Below are 16,880 nucleotides of genomic sequence, written 5' to 3'. Positions count from 1 at the left end.
GATGTTGGGTATTATGTTGTGTGAGTAGCTGTAGTTTGATATGTTGGTGAGTGCTTGTATGCCTTGTGGTCCTAGGTGTTTAAGGTGAATGTTGCTTATGTTGTCTGGTCCACAGGCAGATGAGTGCTTGAGGTTGTTAATGATGTGCTTCGTCTGGTTGTAAGTGAAAGTTGCGTAGTCTGGGTCTGTGGGGAACTGTCTCTTACGTCTGATGATACGTCGGTCTTCCGGATGGGGGGTTAGATGGCTGACTTGTGAAAAGTGACTGATGATAGTGTTTGCTTGTTGTTTGTTTGAGGGTATGGTGTCTGTTGTTGTGATGGCAGCATGTGATTGTGTGGTGTTGCTGTTGGAAAGTGTGATGCTGTTTAGTGTTTTGTAGAGTTTGCTGAAGTTTGTTTTGTGGTCAAGTGTTTGGAGGTAATTTTTCCAGTTTAGTGTTTGCTGTTCTGATATTTTACTGTTTATCTGAGTGTTGAGTTCTTGTATTTGTTGTATGGTGTCTTGTGTATGGGGTGTTGGGGAGTGTCGCAATGTGTCCCGTTGTCTGATGAGGCCTTGAATTTCTGGTGTGAAGTTGGGGTTGTCTCTCTTTCTGTTGCCTCTAGGGATGTGTCTTTTGTCTGCGTTTTGTATGATTGTATTGAAAGTGTGCACAGCGGTGTTGATGTTTGTGATGGGTGTATTATTTAGTGTTTCGAAATGTTGTTCTGTTTCAGTTACAAAGGCCTCCCAGTTGGCTCTCTTATAATTAGTGTATGTGTGTTTGTGGCATGAATGTGTTTGAATGGATGAGTAAATGGGGAGTGTGTCATCCTGTCTCGGCTACCTCCCTTTCCTTGGGGGAAGCAGCCTTGGTATATAGATAGATAGATAGTGTTTGTGGCCAGCTGGGGTGATTCTGGTTTTGGTAGTGATGATGATTGGGAGGTGATCAGAACCTAGGGTTTTGACCACTCTCCATGATGTAGTGGGGGCGAGGTTTGGGGAGCAGAAGGTGATGTCTGGAGATGATGGGAGGAAGAGGGCCTGGTGTGGGATATGGGTATGTTGGTCTGGACTGTTTAGTATGAAAAGATGATCTGTCTGGGATTGTAGTACCAGCCCTCTGTCTGTGTCAGGGTTGTTGACATGCCAGGCCGATGACTTGGCGTTGAAATCACCACCCAGGATGATGTTGGGTATGTTAGTGATGTGGTGTATCTGTGGAGAGTGATTGTGTGGTACTGTGGGGGACAATTGGGGGGGAATGTATGTGTTAGCGATTGTTATGTGTGATATGTTACCAGTGCGTATTGTAATTGATTGTATTTCTGTTGTGGTGTCATCTGGGGGGAGAAGTGACTTTGTGTGTGCACTGGTATCTGCAAAGTTAATGGATTTGTGTACCAGGGTGATGAGTCCACCGCCACCGCCGTTGGCCCGGTCTTGTCGAATGGTGGTGAAGTTATGAAATGTCGGTGTTTTCTGTGCTCTGTGTAGTTTTGTTTCTTGTAAGATGGCAATGTGTATGTTCTGTTCTTTGATGAATTGTGTGAGTTCATGTATTTTGGTGTTTATGCCATCTATGTTTAACTGAAGGATGTTTATGTTGTGTGTGCGATGTGTGTCGGCTGCTGCAGCATGGGGGGGAGGTGATGTGGGTGGAGGGGAAGGGGTAGGAGGAGGTTGTGTTGGAGGTAAGGGTTGAGGTGGATTAGGATGGGTTGGAATGGGAGGAGTTTGGGGACTGGATGATGTGGGAAGGGTCAGTGGGTTTGGCTGTGAAGGTGTGAAGGAAGTAGGAGTAGGATTGGAAGGGGGATTGATGGGTTGGGGGAAGGAGCATAAGGAGCAGGTCCAGGTGTTTGTGTAATGTTTCCTGGATGCAAGTATTGTGCAGGTGTAATGGGTCCAGTTCTTGCAGGAGTTGCATTGAACTGAACCCTTTGTCTGTCGGCTCGACGTGATAGGCTTTGAGCATGTTGGACATATGTATTTGTTGGTGGGTCCTGGATTGCTCTCAATGTCCCTGGCTAGAAGAAGTCGTTGAGAAATGACAGCCGGGGAGTCATTTCTTGGTGTACAAAAAACGGTGTTGTTATGTGTGTTGTGTTGGAAGATGTGGTACCTGCCCGGGCGACCGAAGCCACTCCCAGGTACTCGAGCCCCGTGAGAGGCCGGGGGGGTTTGCGGTGGTTTGGCCCCCATGCTGTCGTCCTCTTCTCTTCGACAGCCTCTGGGGGGTAGACCCACGGCGAAGACGCCACTGCTCCAGGTCCTCTATACATGGGTTTTATCCGCCCCTGTGAGGAGTACAACTCTCATGTGTGGGGAGGCTCCCTACATACAGCTCTTCTCAATAGGGTGGAGTCAAAGGTTTTTCGTCTTATTAACTCTCCTCCTCTTACTGACTCCCTTCAACCTCTGTCTCTTCGCCGCACTGTTGCATCTTTATCTCTTTTCTATCGCTACTTCAAAGGTCACAGCTCCTCTGAACTGTGTGCATGCATTCCTCTACCTCTACGATGGGGGCGTAGCACCTGTCTAGCAGCAAACTCTCATCCCTTTTCTGTCCAACTCTCTAATGCAAGAGTTAACCTTTACTCCCTGTCCTTCATTTATGCAACAGGTCAGCTCTGGAACTGTCTCCCTCTGTCTGTATTTCCTGCTTCCTATGATCTCCAGTCTTTCAAATGCAGTGTGTCCAGGCATCTTGAAATGATCGGATCTTGAATTTGGCTCTCTTTTGTATTTTGTTTTTCTCATGGAAGGAACAATAGTAGTGGGCCGACGGCCTTTGGTTCCTTCTTCCTCGCATTAAAAAAAAAAAAAAAGTTTCGATTTTTTGCAGATTTAGATATTTTATAAAAACTGTTTGGGTACAGTTTAAGGTATGAGCATTCCAAGCAGTAGGCATGTAGCTCAGTTAGTATGTCGGAGGTGAATTTTTGAAGATAAGAAGAATTTGCTGTACAAGAAACAGTCAGTGAGCAATTGTAGATGAATGAGGGTGGCTGGATGGTAGAATGTAGTACTAAAGACTAGTGCATTCCTTACCCCCCACCTCCCACCCTTGGAGAGTTGGGATTGGATGGGTCTCTGAAATACACACACCTGCCAGGTAGCATTTGATTAGAAGCGGTAAAGCTGTATGTAATGTTTTGTGAGAGTGAAGTAGTAAACGAAGAACATAAGTGGGAAAAAAAAATGGTTTGGGTGGATGCAAAAAACAAGCTTAGATGAAAGCTAGAAAATATAAAATGTGTAAAGAGGTTAATTAAAATAAAAAAGATAGTAGTAATAATTTCCTTTTATTGTAGGAAATGAATTTTGAAAGAGGTGCAGAAATGTAGAACCAAATGGTGGAAAATAGGGTAGCATATATCTATCTATCTATCTATCTATCTATCTATATACAGTATATATATATAATATATATATATAAAATATGTATATATTTATGAATATATGTACTGTATATACTATATACATAAGTCACCATGTTCATAGCATCGTCAGATTCAGCAGTTCTGGTACAATAGCCATATCCTCCATATGAGGCATCACTGCTAATATCTGTAATCCAGCCTGCCCATCTGTATTTCTGCCTGTCCTTTCACATTCCACTCAGTCATTACCAGTTCTTCATTCTTATTGTTAGAGTCACGTATTCCAAAAAATTACTCGGTTCATCTTCGCTCAGACATGCTTGTGGTGTGTGTGTGCACATCATTACTGCATTAATTAAGATAGTGAAACCTTGTTGATCACTGATTTCATTTTTTCTTGATTGCAGTGTTATGAAAAAATGCATTGCCTTCAAAATTGCAGGTATAATAGCATTGATCACAGTTAAGCTTCAAGAAAAATTGAAGAAATTCAAAGAAGCTACAAACACTGTGTCCCTCCTAGCAGTGAAGTGCTAAAATGGGGGGGGGGGGAATGGCAACTGTATTTAACACCACAGAACTGTTTTTGTTTTTAGCATAATGAAAATGTCTTTCTGCTTTAAATCCTTCAAAGAGCTTGTAATACACCATTCTGGCCAAACGGGTGAGTGAAAACTATAAGTGAAAGTAAGTGCAACCAGTGCAGTAGGTTACTGGGTAACCACATAACAGTTACTGTGGTAACAGCATGCATTGCGGCTACTGGCTTCCACACTCGAACAAACCCGAAATGTAATAGTGCTTCACGCACACAGCACTCGCTTATAAAGTGCCTCAGTAGATACCAGTGATGGAAATAAACTTTTGGTTTGACTGGTAGTAATTCAGAGTAAACTGAAATGGTGATATAGTGTTTAAGGGTAAACTAAACCAAAAATGGTGAACGAGTGTTGTATTCACAGGTACAGAAATTGATGGTAAGGAATGGTTAATTGAGAGATTTTAGTATCTGCAGACAAACACATTGATAACAACACTGGCTCACGAAGTTAGTTAGTTAGAAATATGAGAGAAGGGTCATAAGAGTTACGATCGAAAGTTACAGAATCGGTGTAAACATGGCTGATACAGTCCATCAGGTCTATTTCGGGGTTATTATTTGGGTAATAGGCAAAAAAGTGAGTGTAAGCTTGTGGGTCCTGAACCAGTTACGTCTATTATTAACCCCTTAACCGCGGGGCGTCACTTTCGTGACGCTTGGGAGCAAGGGATCATACTGTGGGGCGTCACTTTTGTGATTCTGTGTTATTTTGAATTCACCTGGTCTTCCAAGTGGGGGCTTGTATCATCTATCAGTACTGCCAATGTCCAACACTAGTCAGCACTCCTAATCTCATCTGTACTCCCATCCATTGTTGACAATTTAGCCATTTCTCCCCGTTCTTGACTCCCCTCCCTACCCCCCCTCCATTACCCTATCCTCTCGCCTGCCCGGCCGTGCTACGCTAAGTAAATCTTCCCTGGAATTTTTCACTGATTTCATCCATTGAAATAAGCCCTATGCCCTATTCTTATACCAAATAATATATACAAGAAAGAAATAAGGTAAGTGAGAGTGCCATACACCTGGAATTGGCTAATTATCACCTGACAACACCTCACGTGCACTCGTTCGCTAATTTTCGCTGTTTTTTTCCCCTTGAAATATGCCATATAATCTATTTTCTTAATAAATATACATATAAGGAGGGAAGGGAGAAGCCTAAGTGATATTTACATTCACCTGGAAGTACCAAACTATAATGTATTGTCTAGATTTCCTGCCAATCATTTCAGTGAAATACATAGCTGTTTCAAGAGCTACGTTGGTAGTACTGAATATCCCCTAAGTAGGCCTCTACCCGGGCCGGCCCTCCCTTATCAGTTCTCTCTCATCTTCCGAAGAGGAGGTACGTGTCTGTTCCTCTTGCTGACTTCAGGGCCTTTTTCACCCCCATGCAAAGGGACCTGTGACCTTTACCCCCTACTAAACCTCGTGTGGAAAGAGGTAAAGGGCTGACAATTGATAAAAGAGTGACTACGATCTTTCTGTTGAGTAAAACAGTGCAAGTGGAATTGTAAATAATGTGTAAATAATGTGTAAACAGCAAGTGAAAGTAATGAATGTGAATATACGTGAACAATGGAAAATAGTTTTATAAGTTATTTCAAGTGACAGTGCATAACACAGTGTAAATAAAATAGAAATGTAAGTAAATAAATTAGAGAACGTAAATAGAAATGTAAATGAGTAGTATTATAAGAATACGAGTATATACCCTACGAGTAATGAAAGTGAAAGTTTCACTCGAGCATGTCTGAATACTATGAGTTATGAGAGTGAAGATGAAAGTGACATTCACTCTCAATGCTAGTATACAGGACAAGAAAGTGAATGCTACGTATTTTACTGAAAGAAATTGAATCCCTACAGTGACAATAAACTAATACTACTGAAGGAAACTTATGGATAAAGACTGTAGATATATATAAGTGTTATATAGTAATAGAAATATAAAGTGTGAGGGGTTTTATGAATAATAAATGACAGAGTACCAAGAGCGAACTAGCGCAAGTGCAGCGGTCAGACGCGCTCATAATTTTCATTGCTTTCACAGTGGTTTTTTTTTTTGAGTATGGATCCCAAACTACTTTTAAATCATAGAGTAGTGTTTATAGTGTTAATATCTGGCTGTGGTAATCATATTACGGGTTGTCGGGAAGTGTAAAGTGGAGACTTCGTTACCCAACTTCAGAGGTCTCCACAAGTCCTACGGTAACTGACGAAGGCTCAACAAACATTCCAGGAGAAAGCTGAAGGTATGTGCCATAAGCTTATGTAATTTTAATATTCTAGGACTAATAACTGATTTTTGGCAAATATTTTTTGAGAGTCTGTCAGAGCCCGAATAACCCCGCGGCACACGCAAAACGTCAGTAAACATGCCCGCGGTGTAGGGGTTAATACTTTGCCACACGGGCGGTGGGCGCAGTCTTTCCATATTTCCTAGTGAAATTAGCCTATCACAGGTTACTTGTTATTCTTCATAGATTACCATATATACCAGGCATTTTTTAAAACTTTACCTGTGAAATACGTAAAGACCTATCACACATACCATCACCACCACGAAGTTACCACCAAGAGCAAAATTTGCTGCCAAACTCTCCAACTGTCGTTGTACTTTTGGCGTACTGTAATTCCAGGTACTTTACTGATGTGTTTTGGATAATTTCAATTAAGATAGTAGATTGTTAGGTAAGGTTAGTATGGGATAGGTTAGGTTATGATGGACTAAATTAGGTTAAGTTAGGACTCATATTAGGATTGGGCCTGATAGGCATTCAGGTCCTCTCTAGGTTAGGTTATGTGGCAGTCCTAGGTGGATAAAATCAGGGGTCCAGGGGAGAAAACCCTGAGGTAGGATAGGCTGGATTATTAATTTTTCTTAGATTTGGATGTTTGGTGCACTGACAAGTCCTGTTGGCGAAGTTGTCGGTAATTAACACATTCAGTGACTCCGATCTGGAAACAGGCTGTAATGCGTGAACAGGCAGCTTCTTTACCCGCTTCCCCCAGCAGCTTACATTATATTATGAGCGTATAAGGCAGGGCGGTTCACGTAATAGTACGTTTTCGTGTTTCCTGCATTGTTTTGTATAGTGGCACGGAAACTATAGGCTGTACAGCAACACTGGGATGCTCCCAGCCACGTTCCTGCCACCTGTGACTAATTGACCAGCCCACCTTGAGGGACCTCAGTCATTGTCACGTTGTTAATATGGATAGTCTGCAGCCTTCGATCTCTCGTGTCTGCTCCCCTGAGCCCAGCTGCGCTCTCTCCCACACGCTGTCCTGCTCAATGTGCTGTTAGATGATAGTACATGCAGTTCTTTCTTTTTTATGACATACCGTAATATATTTATAAGATTAAAATGATTTTTGAGATACTTTATATTCCTTGAAATATGCCTGCCTTCGAGTTAAACTACGTAACTTTTTTGCCTGCCGTGGAGAGTTAAATACTCCCAGATCGGTGTTATTTTTCTTCTACACTTTTTGTAGTCTATAATAACCAAATAACTATGTAGTACACACTGTCATAAAATTACTTTTTTGAAGTTTGTGGCATTGTAAGAAGACAGTTTCTATCTCCATGCCCTTGTGGCAGTCTTTACCCATTAACATTTTCATATTGTTATGTCCCCACCACATTGCCATAGGCTCCAACAGCACTAGTCCAGTATAGGAAGGACATTGGCCAGTGAGTTGTTCTTCCTGTGGTCAACCTTTAGGTGTACAGTACACAAGATCAACCGAGGCATTGTAAATAAACACTGGCTTCTTAGAGTTCACTGCCTTTGTTTTCCAAATGTTTACACTTAATGCTTTCCAACTTCACTTACTATTCTCACAAGCACTGGAACTGTACACACTTTACTAATTGCAATTACAGTTAATGGTTGACAACACTTCACAGTTATTACACTTAATATCTGACAACACTTCACTGTTATCACACAAGTACTGAAAAATACAAATTTCAGTAACACATCACTGTTTGCCACTGTTTTCACAAGTACCAAAAATATACAGTCTTCACTGACACTGCACTACGCTCAAACTGAACTTAAACCGACTGCACTTCACTCAGACTAGCCTGAAACCCGACTTAACCTGCCCAAGTCTCTCCCCATCTTTATGTAAGCTTGCTTTACTCTGGAAACTTCGAGTATACTCTTGACGGGTAACAATTTCCAATTCAGAGACAACCAAAATATACCAAAGCTGTCTTACATTACAGAACACTGTAATTCATTTACCATACGAACTTAAATTATATAATTTAACAAGCAGTCACTTAAATAAAGCATTATAAAGAAAAAGAGCACAAAAATTAATGCATAACTTACAAAATAACTAAGCTCACAAACAGCAAGCAAACTGGCAACTCTGACTCGTACCGATAATAGCTACTGTAAACACCAGGAAACGTCGCGAAATATCTCGGCTACCTAACCGGCAAATCTCGCTTCTTAACACTACCTCCTCCTTAGTCCTTTGTCGTCCCAACAAAACTACACAATATATTCTATACAAACATAAACCTTAATCCTAATGAAACATCTGACTATACACAGAATAATCCTTCAACTTATCAGGTCTTCTTCTATTCCGCTTCCGATGGCAACCTTGCTCCTCCACACAGACCACTCCTCCAGGAACGTCTTGGTCCTCCTCAACATCCTTGGCTGTGGGAGAGCACGATCCCTCGGAGACGTCCCAGTTGTACTGTCCTGGCCCATGGTACTGCCACAGACAATTCACGTATTCCACCTTAGGGCGAGACTTCCTGCCTCCCCGAACCCGATACATTACGTCTGATAGGCGGTCCAACACAGTGTAAGGCCTGTCCCATGGGCTCTGCAGCTTCGGTGACTGTCCCTTCTTTCACTGAGGATTGTATAACCAAACATGATCACTATCCTGGAAGCTCACCTCACTTGCCTTGGTATCATACTTGCACTTCGTCACCTCTCCTGAAAACTTGAGGGCTCCTTGCACTTGATGATGTACATCAGCCAGCCTTTCCTGAAGGTGCTTTGCATAGCTGGTGGTGTCTGTAGGCATCTCTTCACCAGGTGGTCTTCCCATTAACAAGTCAACAGGTGAGCATAACTCATGGCCCAGCATCAGTTTTGCAGGAGTGTAGCTGGTAGACTTATGGGATGCAGACTGATAGGCCATCAGCAATGCAGGTACTTCTGGTCCCATTCTGTTTGTCCATCAATGCAGTACTTGGCCAGTTCTTGTCCCCGGGTCCAGTTGAATCTCTTCACCATCCCATCTGACTGTGGCCTTAGGGGGGTTGTCCTGGTCTTCTTGATCCCTAATAACTTGCAGCACTCACGGAACAGAGCAGACTCGAAGTTTCTACCCTGGTCTGAACGTAGCTCTTGTTGCATCATATCCCAAAACAACGGAAAATATGATCAACCACCTTGGAAAATATGTTCAACCAACACCTGAGCAACAGTTGCAGCCTCTTGATCAGGGATAGCATAGGCTTCTGGCCACTTTGTGAAGTAGTCCATGGCAGCACATATATGCCGGTTTCCTCTCTCAGTGAGTGGCAGAGGTCCAGCAATGACCACCGTGGTGACTCTTTCCATCGGTGCACCCATCTGGTACAGCTAAAGAGGGGCGCAACCATGTTTCTTGGGTCCCTTCTTGGCGCAGCACACATCACAGGCCCGACACCACTCATCAACATCCTGACGCATGCCAATCCAGAAGAACTTGTGTCGCAGCTGGATTAGAGTTGTTTTCACTTCCAGGTGCCCACTAGTGATCTGGTTATAGGACTCATCCAAGATCTTGGACCTTATCTTCTTCGGAACCACCAGCTGCCAGTACTTGCTGAGGCCATCTGCTATCTCCCACTGACTCTCCAGTAGTCCGTTGCAACGAAGAAGGTCCCACTGGCTCCAGTAGTTCTTGGTCGCAGGGCTTAACCTGGAAACTTCTTCCCAAGATGGTTGCGCTGTACTCCGCTGCAGCCACTAGCACTGGCTGTAAATCTGCATCCTCTTCAGGTCTTCATCTGATGCTGGCCCTGACATAACAGTACGGCGGTATTTCTTCCTATGATTCCCATTGCTACTACACTCCTTGCCGTCTGTTCTTCTGTCTTCAGGCACACTATTCATCCAGGTTTTCCTGCATTTCTTCAGTGGTGGGTCTTCTGCAGCCTCCTTCTTATCATCCCAACCATTCTGATCCGCAAGTAACTCAAACTGTGCATGGTAAGCTTCCCGAGATACTCTGCCATCATATTCCTGAGGATTCTCTTTAATTTGATCCCCATTATAACCATGCACTTCACTGGTTTGGGGCCTAAAAACTGGGGCATCATAATTAAGGGCAGGACTTAATACTTCTGCATTCTGATTATTCAGCCCTATAATGCTACCTTTAGATGCCTGGGATCCGTCAAGATTCACCATACATTGTCTTTTCCTTCCATATGCCCCCTGTACACGAACCTGAGGCTCAGCAGTGCAATATTTCTCTACAGCCTCAATTTTCTCATTATCTGCACATGGTCAGCTATGTGCTTCAACTGGTAATCTATACTCGCGATAGCGAGAGGTGGCGGAGAAGCCCGTCCCACTCTCTTCCCACTGGAATGCCTGTGATTGGTGGATGGTGAGGTGGGAGGTGTGTGGGTGAGGTTAGGAGTCCATTTGATGACCAGTACAGGTGTATCGTCTAATGTGGAAAGACATCTTCACCTGTCTGGTGCTACTGTCTCTCTCTCTCTCTGTCTTTCTCACTTTGTATGTATATATGTATGTATGTACATTTTTTTCCCCTAAATTTTGTTGTGTTTCCATTATATTTTCTAATATCTTTTTTCATGGCATTGAACTACAAAGGAAAATACTGTATTTATCATGCTGGACTTATACCAATCAGTATCTCTTTATAATGCTCATTAAGTCATGCGTGATTCATCGCCATATTTAATAACCTTAAATGTACTGTACCAGCCTCCCCCCTTCAACCCATCTCTGTCTGTCTGTCTGTCTCTGTCTGTCTGTCTGTCTCTGCTTGTCTGTCTGTCTCTGTCTCTGTCTCTCTCTCTCTCTCTCTCTGTCGAGCGAAAAAAGGAAACATAAGAGGGGTATTGATAAAGGATTTGATATAGATAAGTTTCATAATACATAAGGAAGAGGGAAGCCAAAATCAAAGGTAGCCAAGAGTGTGTGTGACCTGAGGAGGGAGGCTAACTCTTAAGGGACAATATAATCTGGAGGGAGGCTAACTCTTAAGGGACAATATAATCTGGTGTGTGTGTGTGTGTGTGTGTGTGTGTGTGTGTGTGTGTGTGTGTGTGTGTGTGTGTGTCCCTCTCTTTATCATTCTCCAGGACTCATACACTCAGCTCTGCTCAATAGTCATTACCGGTATATGCTATCTCTCCACTTCCACTGTTCTTCTGTCACCCAATTTTTATTTTCCCCCAGTTTTTCACTCCTTTCAGTGTCTCTTAAACGTAGCGTACCAGCGTACAGTGCCTCATTCCTTTCGTCTCGTCATCTCCTAACACTCCTCCCTTTCTGTCTGTCTGTCTCTCTCTCTTTCTATCTCTCGAAAGAGAGAGAGAGAGAGAGAGAAAACAACAGAGGGAAGAAAAGGGTTTTGGAGTGGCAAGCATGGCCAGGTAATCCCTTCAGCCCTCCCATGAAAATCCCCAGGGACGTGAGCGTATAGCCTGAGGGAATGTTTGCCTTTTGTTTCCTCTGTATTTTGCTTGTCCGACGGAATGCTTTGCTTTTAGCTTGGGGTGTATATTGTATGTCCTTTCTAATGCTTTGCTCCTAAAATATTAACTTAGCATACCGGCGTAGTGTACACTTGGTAAAAAAAACAAAACAAAAAACAACAACAACACCAACATGGGTGAACAATGTTTTCACAATGAGCGATGCTCCTGTTCGTGTTGGTTTAAGCCAGTTTATTCTGAATGAATATTTCCCAGCCACATGGAACATAAATCCTTCTTTATGGTTTGTTGAGAAAAACAGTTGAGATTCACAAGCATGAGAAGTTTCCTCAAGAATAATATCAAAAGTTTCGTCCACTGTTAAAGTGACAAGACAAAGCTTACAAAGATTATTTCATGATCGTGTACACTCATTGCACACTCAATCTTAACTCTCTCTCTCTCTCTCCCTTCCTGATTTTGGTTTATGATGAGTACTATACTGCCCTTTCTAATGTTTTACTCCTTATATATTTTTACTAGTCTTTCATATTCTAGAATATCAGCATGCACACCTGTATGTATTGTAATATACCATAGGTAATATTCTATGTATGCATATTAACTGTTGTAACCAATAAATGTAGCTTTGAACAATGGTGATCAATTTGGTGACTACTAGAGGGAAGTATAAGCGCTGTCACAGCTCCCCATTCTGCTTATCTCTGTAGACCAGTCAGGGATGAGAGAAGGAAAGCGTTTTCCTCACGCCTCCCTGAGGGAGGCGCCTCTCTGCCACCTCTCGCTGTCGCGAGTATACATGCTGTCTGCACTCCATCACTATTTCCTCACTAGTCTTCGGCTGGTTGTCCCCATGCTGTTTGCACTCTGCCACTATTTCCTCATTAATTGTCTTCAACTGGTCATCTACATGCTGTTTACACTCTATCTTATTATTGCTTACCTCATACTTCTGCTGCTCTAGTTTGGCATCTACTTCTTCCCTAAGCTGTCGCTGTTCTTCTTTCATATCCCCCATGAAAGGATCTAGCTGTCCTTGCACCCTCAGTTGTACTTCCCTCTGTTGCTCCTCTGATGCATCTTGAGTTGCTCCTATCATTCTTTTTGTTCTTCACATTGTGCCTCTAGTTGTTCCCTATGCGCCTTCACTAGTAGAGTTTGTGCCTGTAATAGTTCTTTGAGTTCTCTCTTTCCATCAATCAGTTTCAGTAGTTATGACACTTCATGCTTCCAATAGCTTCATGATTGCAACCATTGACACCTCATCTTCTTGCCCAGCTCTGGATCTTGTCTGCACACATTCTGCTTCCATGTTGAAGGTTAGACTCTCTGCAGCACTTAATCCACATTCCTGACACCAATATTACGTCCCCATCTCACACTGCCACAGGCTCCAACAGCAGTAGTCCAGTATAGGAAGGATGTTGCCCAGTGAGTTGTTCATCCTATGGTCAGCCTTTAGGTGTACAGTACACAAGATCAGCTGAGGCATTGTAAATAAACACTGGCTTCTTAAAGGTCACTGCCTTTGTTTTCCAAATGGTTACACTTAATGCTTTCCAACTTCACTTACTATTCTCACAAGCACTGGAGCTACACACACTTTACTAGTTGCAATTACACTTAATGCTTGACAACACTTCACAGTTATTACACTTAATGCCTGACAGCACTTTACTGTTATCACACAAATACCGAAAATATACAAACTTCAGTAATATGTCACTGTTTGCCACTGTCTTCACAAGTACCAAAAATATGCAAATCATCACTGACATTGCACTACACTCAAACTGAACCAAAACTGACTGCACTTCACTCAAACTAACCTGAAACCTGACTAAACCTGCCTAAGTCTCTCCCCATCTTTATTTAAGCTTGCATTACTCTGGAAACTTTGAGTATACTCTCGACGGGCAACAGTTGCCAATTCAGAGACAACCAAAATATGCCAAAGCTGTCTTACATTATGTAACACTTTAATTCATTTACCATACGAACTTAAATTATATAATTTAACAAGCAATCACTTAAATAAAACATCATAAAGAAAATGAGCACAAAAATTAATGCATAACTTACGAAATAACTACGCTCACAAACAGCAAGCAAACTGGCAACTCTGACTCCTACTGATACTAGCTACTGTAAACACCAGGAAACGTCAAGAAAAATCTCGGCTACCTAACCGGCAAATCTTACTTCTTAACAATATTTATTGCTTTATTTGGTTATTGCGGGTTTTTGTCATGCAGTAGTTTGGGGGACCAGTCACAATCAAGGAGGTTTTACTTTAATTATATCTTACCACATCAAAAATATACTTTATGCTATTACAGTACTTTTAAAGTGATAATATACAGTAAACCCTTCATAAGTCAAACTTTTAGAAGACGGAATCTTTGGTAAGTCGTACTCAGGCCGAGACCACATATGTAAGTAGGCCGAGATGTGAAGGTAAGGGGACAATGGTGGCGCCAGGCAGACATGTGGCCGCCAGTCTGTTGCTTGCCTGATTTCACTGGCTTTGAAGTCTCAGATTATCTTGAAGTTATGCTAAAAGTTGGTGAGAAGAATATTAATGATGATGTCATCCAGTGACTTGAAAGGGATGCAGATGATCCTAGGTATCATCACCAAACAGAAGAAATTGCTGAGTCCGTGGCTGGGAAGAAAGATGATGATGATGACGACGAGGAAGAGAACAGTGATGTTGGATGCAAGAATACATACAAATTATCCCAAGTTTGTGAAGCAATGGATGTTGTCATATCTTGGCTGGATTATGTTGATGATGCAGAGGCACAAAATTTTTATACACTTGTAAGGGAGTTGTGAGGCTTGGTTTTTCGTTGCCAGTATTCGCAGCAGAAGCAGTTGAAGATTCATGACTTCTTTAAGCCTGTGCCAAGGCGTCAGCCTATCCCTCCTCCTGATTTTAGCGGTGATTCTGCTTCTGTAGCCCTTCAGATAGCCAGCACTTCTAGTAGTGTTGGCACAGACACCGAATAGTGTCTGTGCGTGTGTTTATGAAAACTGTAATTTGACTAAATGAAAAGTTACTACATGACAGTATTGTGATACCAACTCTAACATATGGAAGTGAAGCTTGGATGTTGTTGGAAGGACTCAAGTCAAGAGTGAGAGCAGTGGAAATGAGTTATTTAAGAGGAGCCTGTGGAGTCACATGGAGAGACAGGCTGACAAATGAGGATATAAAAGAGCTTTGTGGTGTGGATGTGGACGTGATAGGAAGCGTTAGGAGGAACACAAAGGTGGTTTGGCCATGTGGAGAGGATTGAGGGTGGGAGACTGATGAGGAGCTTGTATGTGAGTGAGGTGGAGGGGGAGAGAGGAAGGGGGAGGCTGAGGATGAGATTGAGGGATGGAGTGGAGAGGTTTATGAGAGAGGGGGGTGTGAGTAGGGAGCAGAGCAGTGAAATGGCGGGAGACAGGGCGATGTGGAGGCAATTTGTTTGTGGCCACCCCGTATGGGATTAAGGCTTCTGGCAATAGATAGATAGATAAAAAAAAATGTGTGCGTGTGACTTAGTGTTAAGTGATCATACACTCTCTGACGAAGAGAGTGTATATGAGTGAGGTGGAGGGGGGAAGAGGGAGGGGGAGGCCGAGGATGAGATGGAGGGATGGGGTGGAGAGGTATATGAGAGAGTGGCATGTGAGTTGGGAGTGGGGCAGTGAAATGGCGGGGGACAGAGTGACGTGGAGGCGATTTGTTTGTGGCCATCCCGAACGGGATTGAGGCGTCTGGCAATAGATAGATAGATAGATAGAGATTATTATTACTGCAGGTGTTACATTGCAGTCTATTATAGTGATTACAATTAGGTTTGATTTTTAATGTTCAGTGAAATAAATACTGGGTACTGTTTAGAATGTTACGTTAAATTGTGAACCCCACCACCTCCGTCTCCAACACAAGCTGCAGACGGGTCTGCCCTACCTCTAACGAAAGGTAAATTAGGTGCACTGCATTTTTTTTTCTTTCTTTATTCATTTATACACTGTATATCCTCCTTTACTTTAGTGTTGAAAAGACAAGTAATAAGTATTGTCTTTGCAATTTGGGGGGTGAATATCCATCTCCAACACAAGCTGCCGACAGATCTGTACTGCCTCTATGAATGATTTTCTATCAATTAAAGGTATATTAAATGCACTGAATTGTTTTTTTTTTTTTTTCATATTTATTTATATATGCTTCTCTAATTTAGTGTTAAAAGGACAAGTAATAGGTATTGTCTTAACAATTTTCGGGGGTGAAAATTCAGTAAGACGGAAAATTTGGTAATTTGAACCAGGTTAGAGCCCCATATAGTTGACTTGTGAAGGGTTTACTGTATATATAATTTTTTGCACTAATATAAGATTATTGGAAAGCAGATGTGCAATTACTCTACTGATATGACCTTTTTCTTTTGCATGGAAATTGCTAGGTGTCAATAGGTCACATAGTGCCTGGAGGTGCGGCTGACCAAGATGGTAGTGTAATGACCGGGGATGAAATAGTTGGTGTGGATGGAGAGGGAGTGTTGGGGTCCAGCCATTACAACGTAGTCCAGCTTATGTCCACTGCTGCCACACATGGTCGTGTCACCCTTACCCTCCGCCGACGCCACCATCACCACCACCACAACGCAGCCGGTCAGCACAATTATCTTTTTAGTTGCTGTGCCATATTCATTTTTCACCAGAAGCATTACTGTTTTATTTGTTTCCAGTACAGTAAGACCCATTATTTAGCTTTCTAGTTATGTAAAGTATTTCAGAGTTTTACTGTGGTCTTGGTTTGTTCAGTAATATCTGGGTGTGTTATGCAGTCCATAAAGTAGTGATAATTTAGTTATACACTTGGAGTCATTTGGTATGCAAAATGTAATTTTTTAATACCTTCCATTGTTTTAGTTACTGCATTGTTTGTTTGTAATATCAGTTTAGAAGAGTTCAAGTAAATGCATATATAGGTAGTAGGTGGAGTCCCTGTATCCATTAAGGTTAGCACAGGTGGTGATTCTGTACTTTCAGGTGACTGTACACTGAGTGACAAGCCAGATGGTTTCCTGTAACCCAGGAAACCATTTATTACTTTGGTGGTGTGAGGTCTGTCCAGAAAGTATCTGACCTTAGGCTGTTAAGAAAATGAATAGCTAACCTGTTG

The 16,880-nt window shown here is 42.3% G+C and overlaps 1 protein-coding gene across 6 annotated transcripts in view; it reads left to right on the top strand.

The window, feature by feature from the left end:
• Nucleotides 1–16,880, top strand: part of LOC145401012 (membrane-associated guanylate kinase, WW and PDZ domain-containing protein 1-like) — a 554,078-nt gene that overhangs the window by 454,711 nt on the left and 82,487 nt on the right. For all 6 annotated transcript variants that reach the window (XM_080273379.1, XM_080273377.1, XM_080273382.1 and 3 more), the window contains one exon: nt 16,159–16,366. In XM_080273379.1, the coding sequence (XP_080129505.1) occupies nt 16,159–16,366 (208 nt within the window). The remainder of the gene's footprint in view (nt 1–16,158; nt 16,367–16,880) is intronic.

The sequence above is a fragment of the Coenobita brevimanus genome, chromosome 54 (assembly GCF_032717465.1).
Source record: "Coenobita brevimanus isolate Jiangsu-jjx chromosome 54, ASM3271746v2, whole genome shotgun sequence".
Classification (NCBI taxonomy): domain Eukaryota; kingdom Metazoa; phylum Arthropoda; class Malacostraca; order Decapoda; family Coenobitidae; genus Coenobita; species Coenobita brevimanus.
This window is presented reverse-complemented; position numbering and strand designations above follow the sequence as displayed.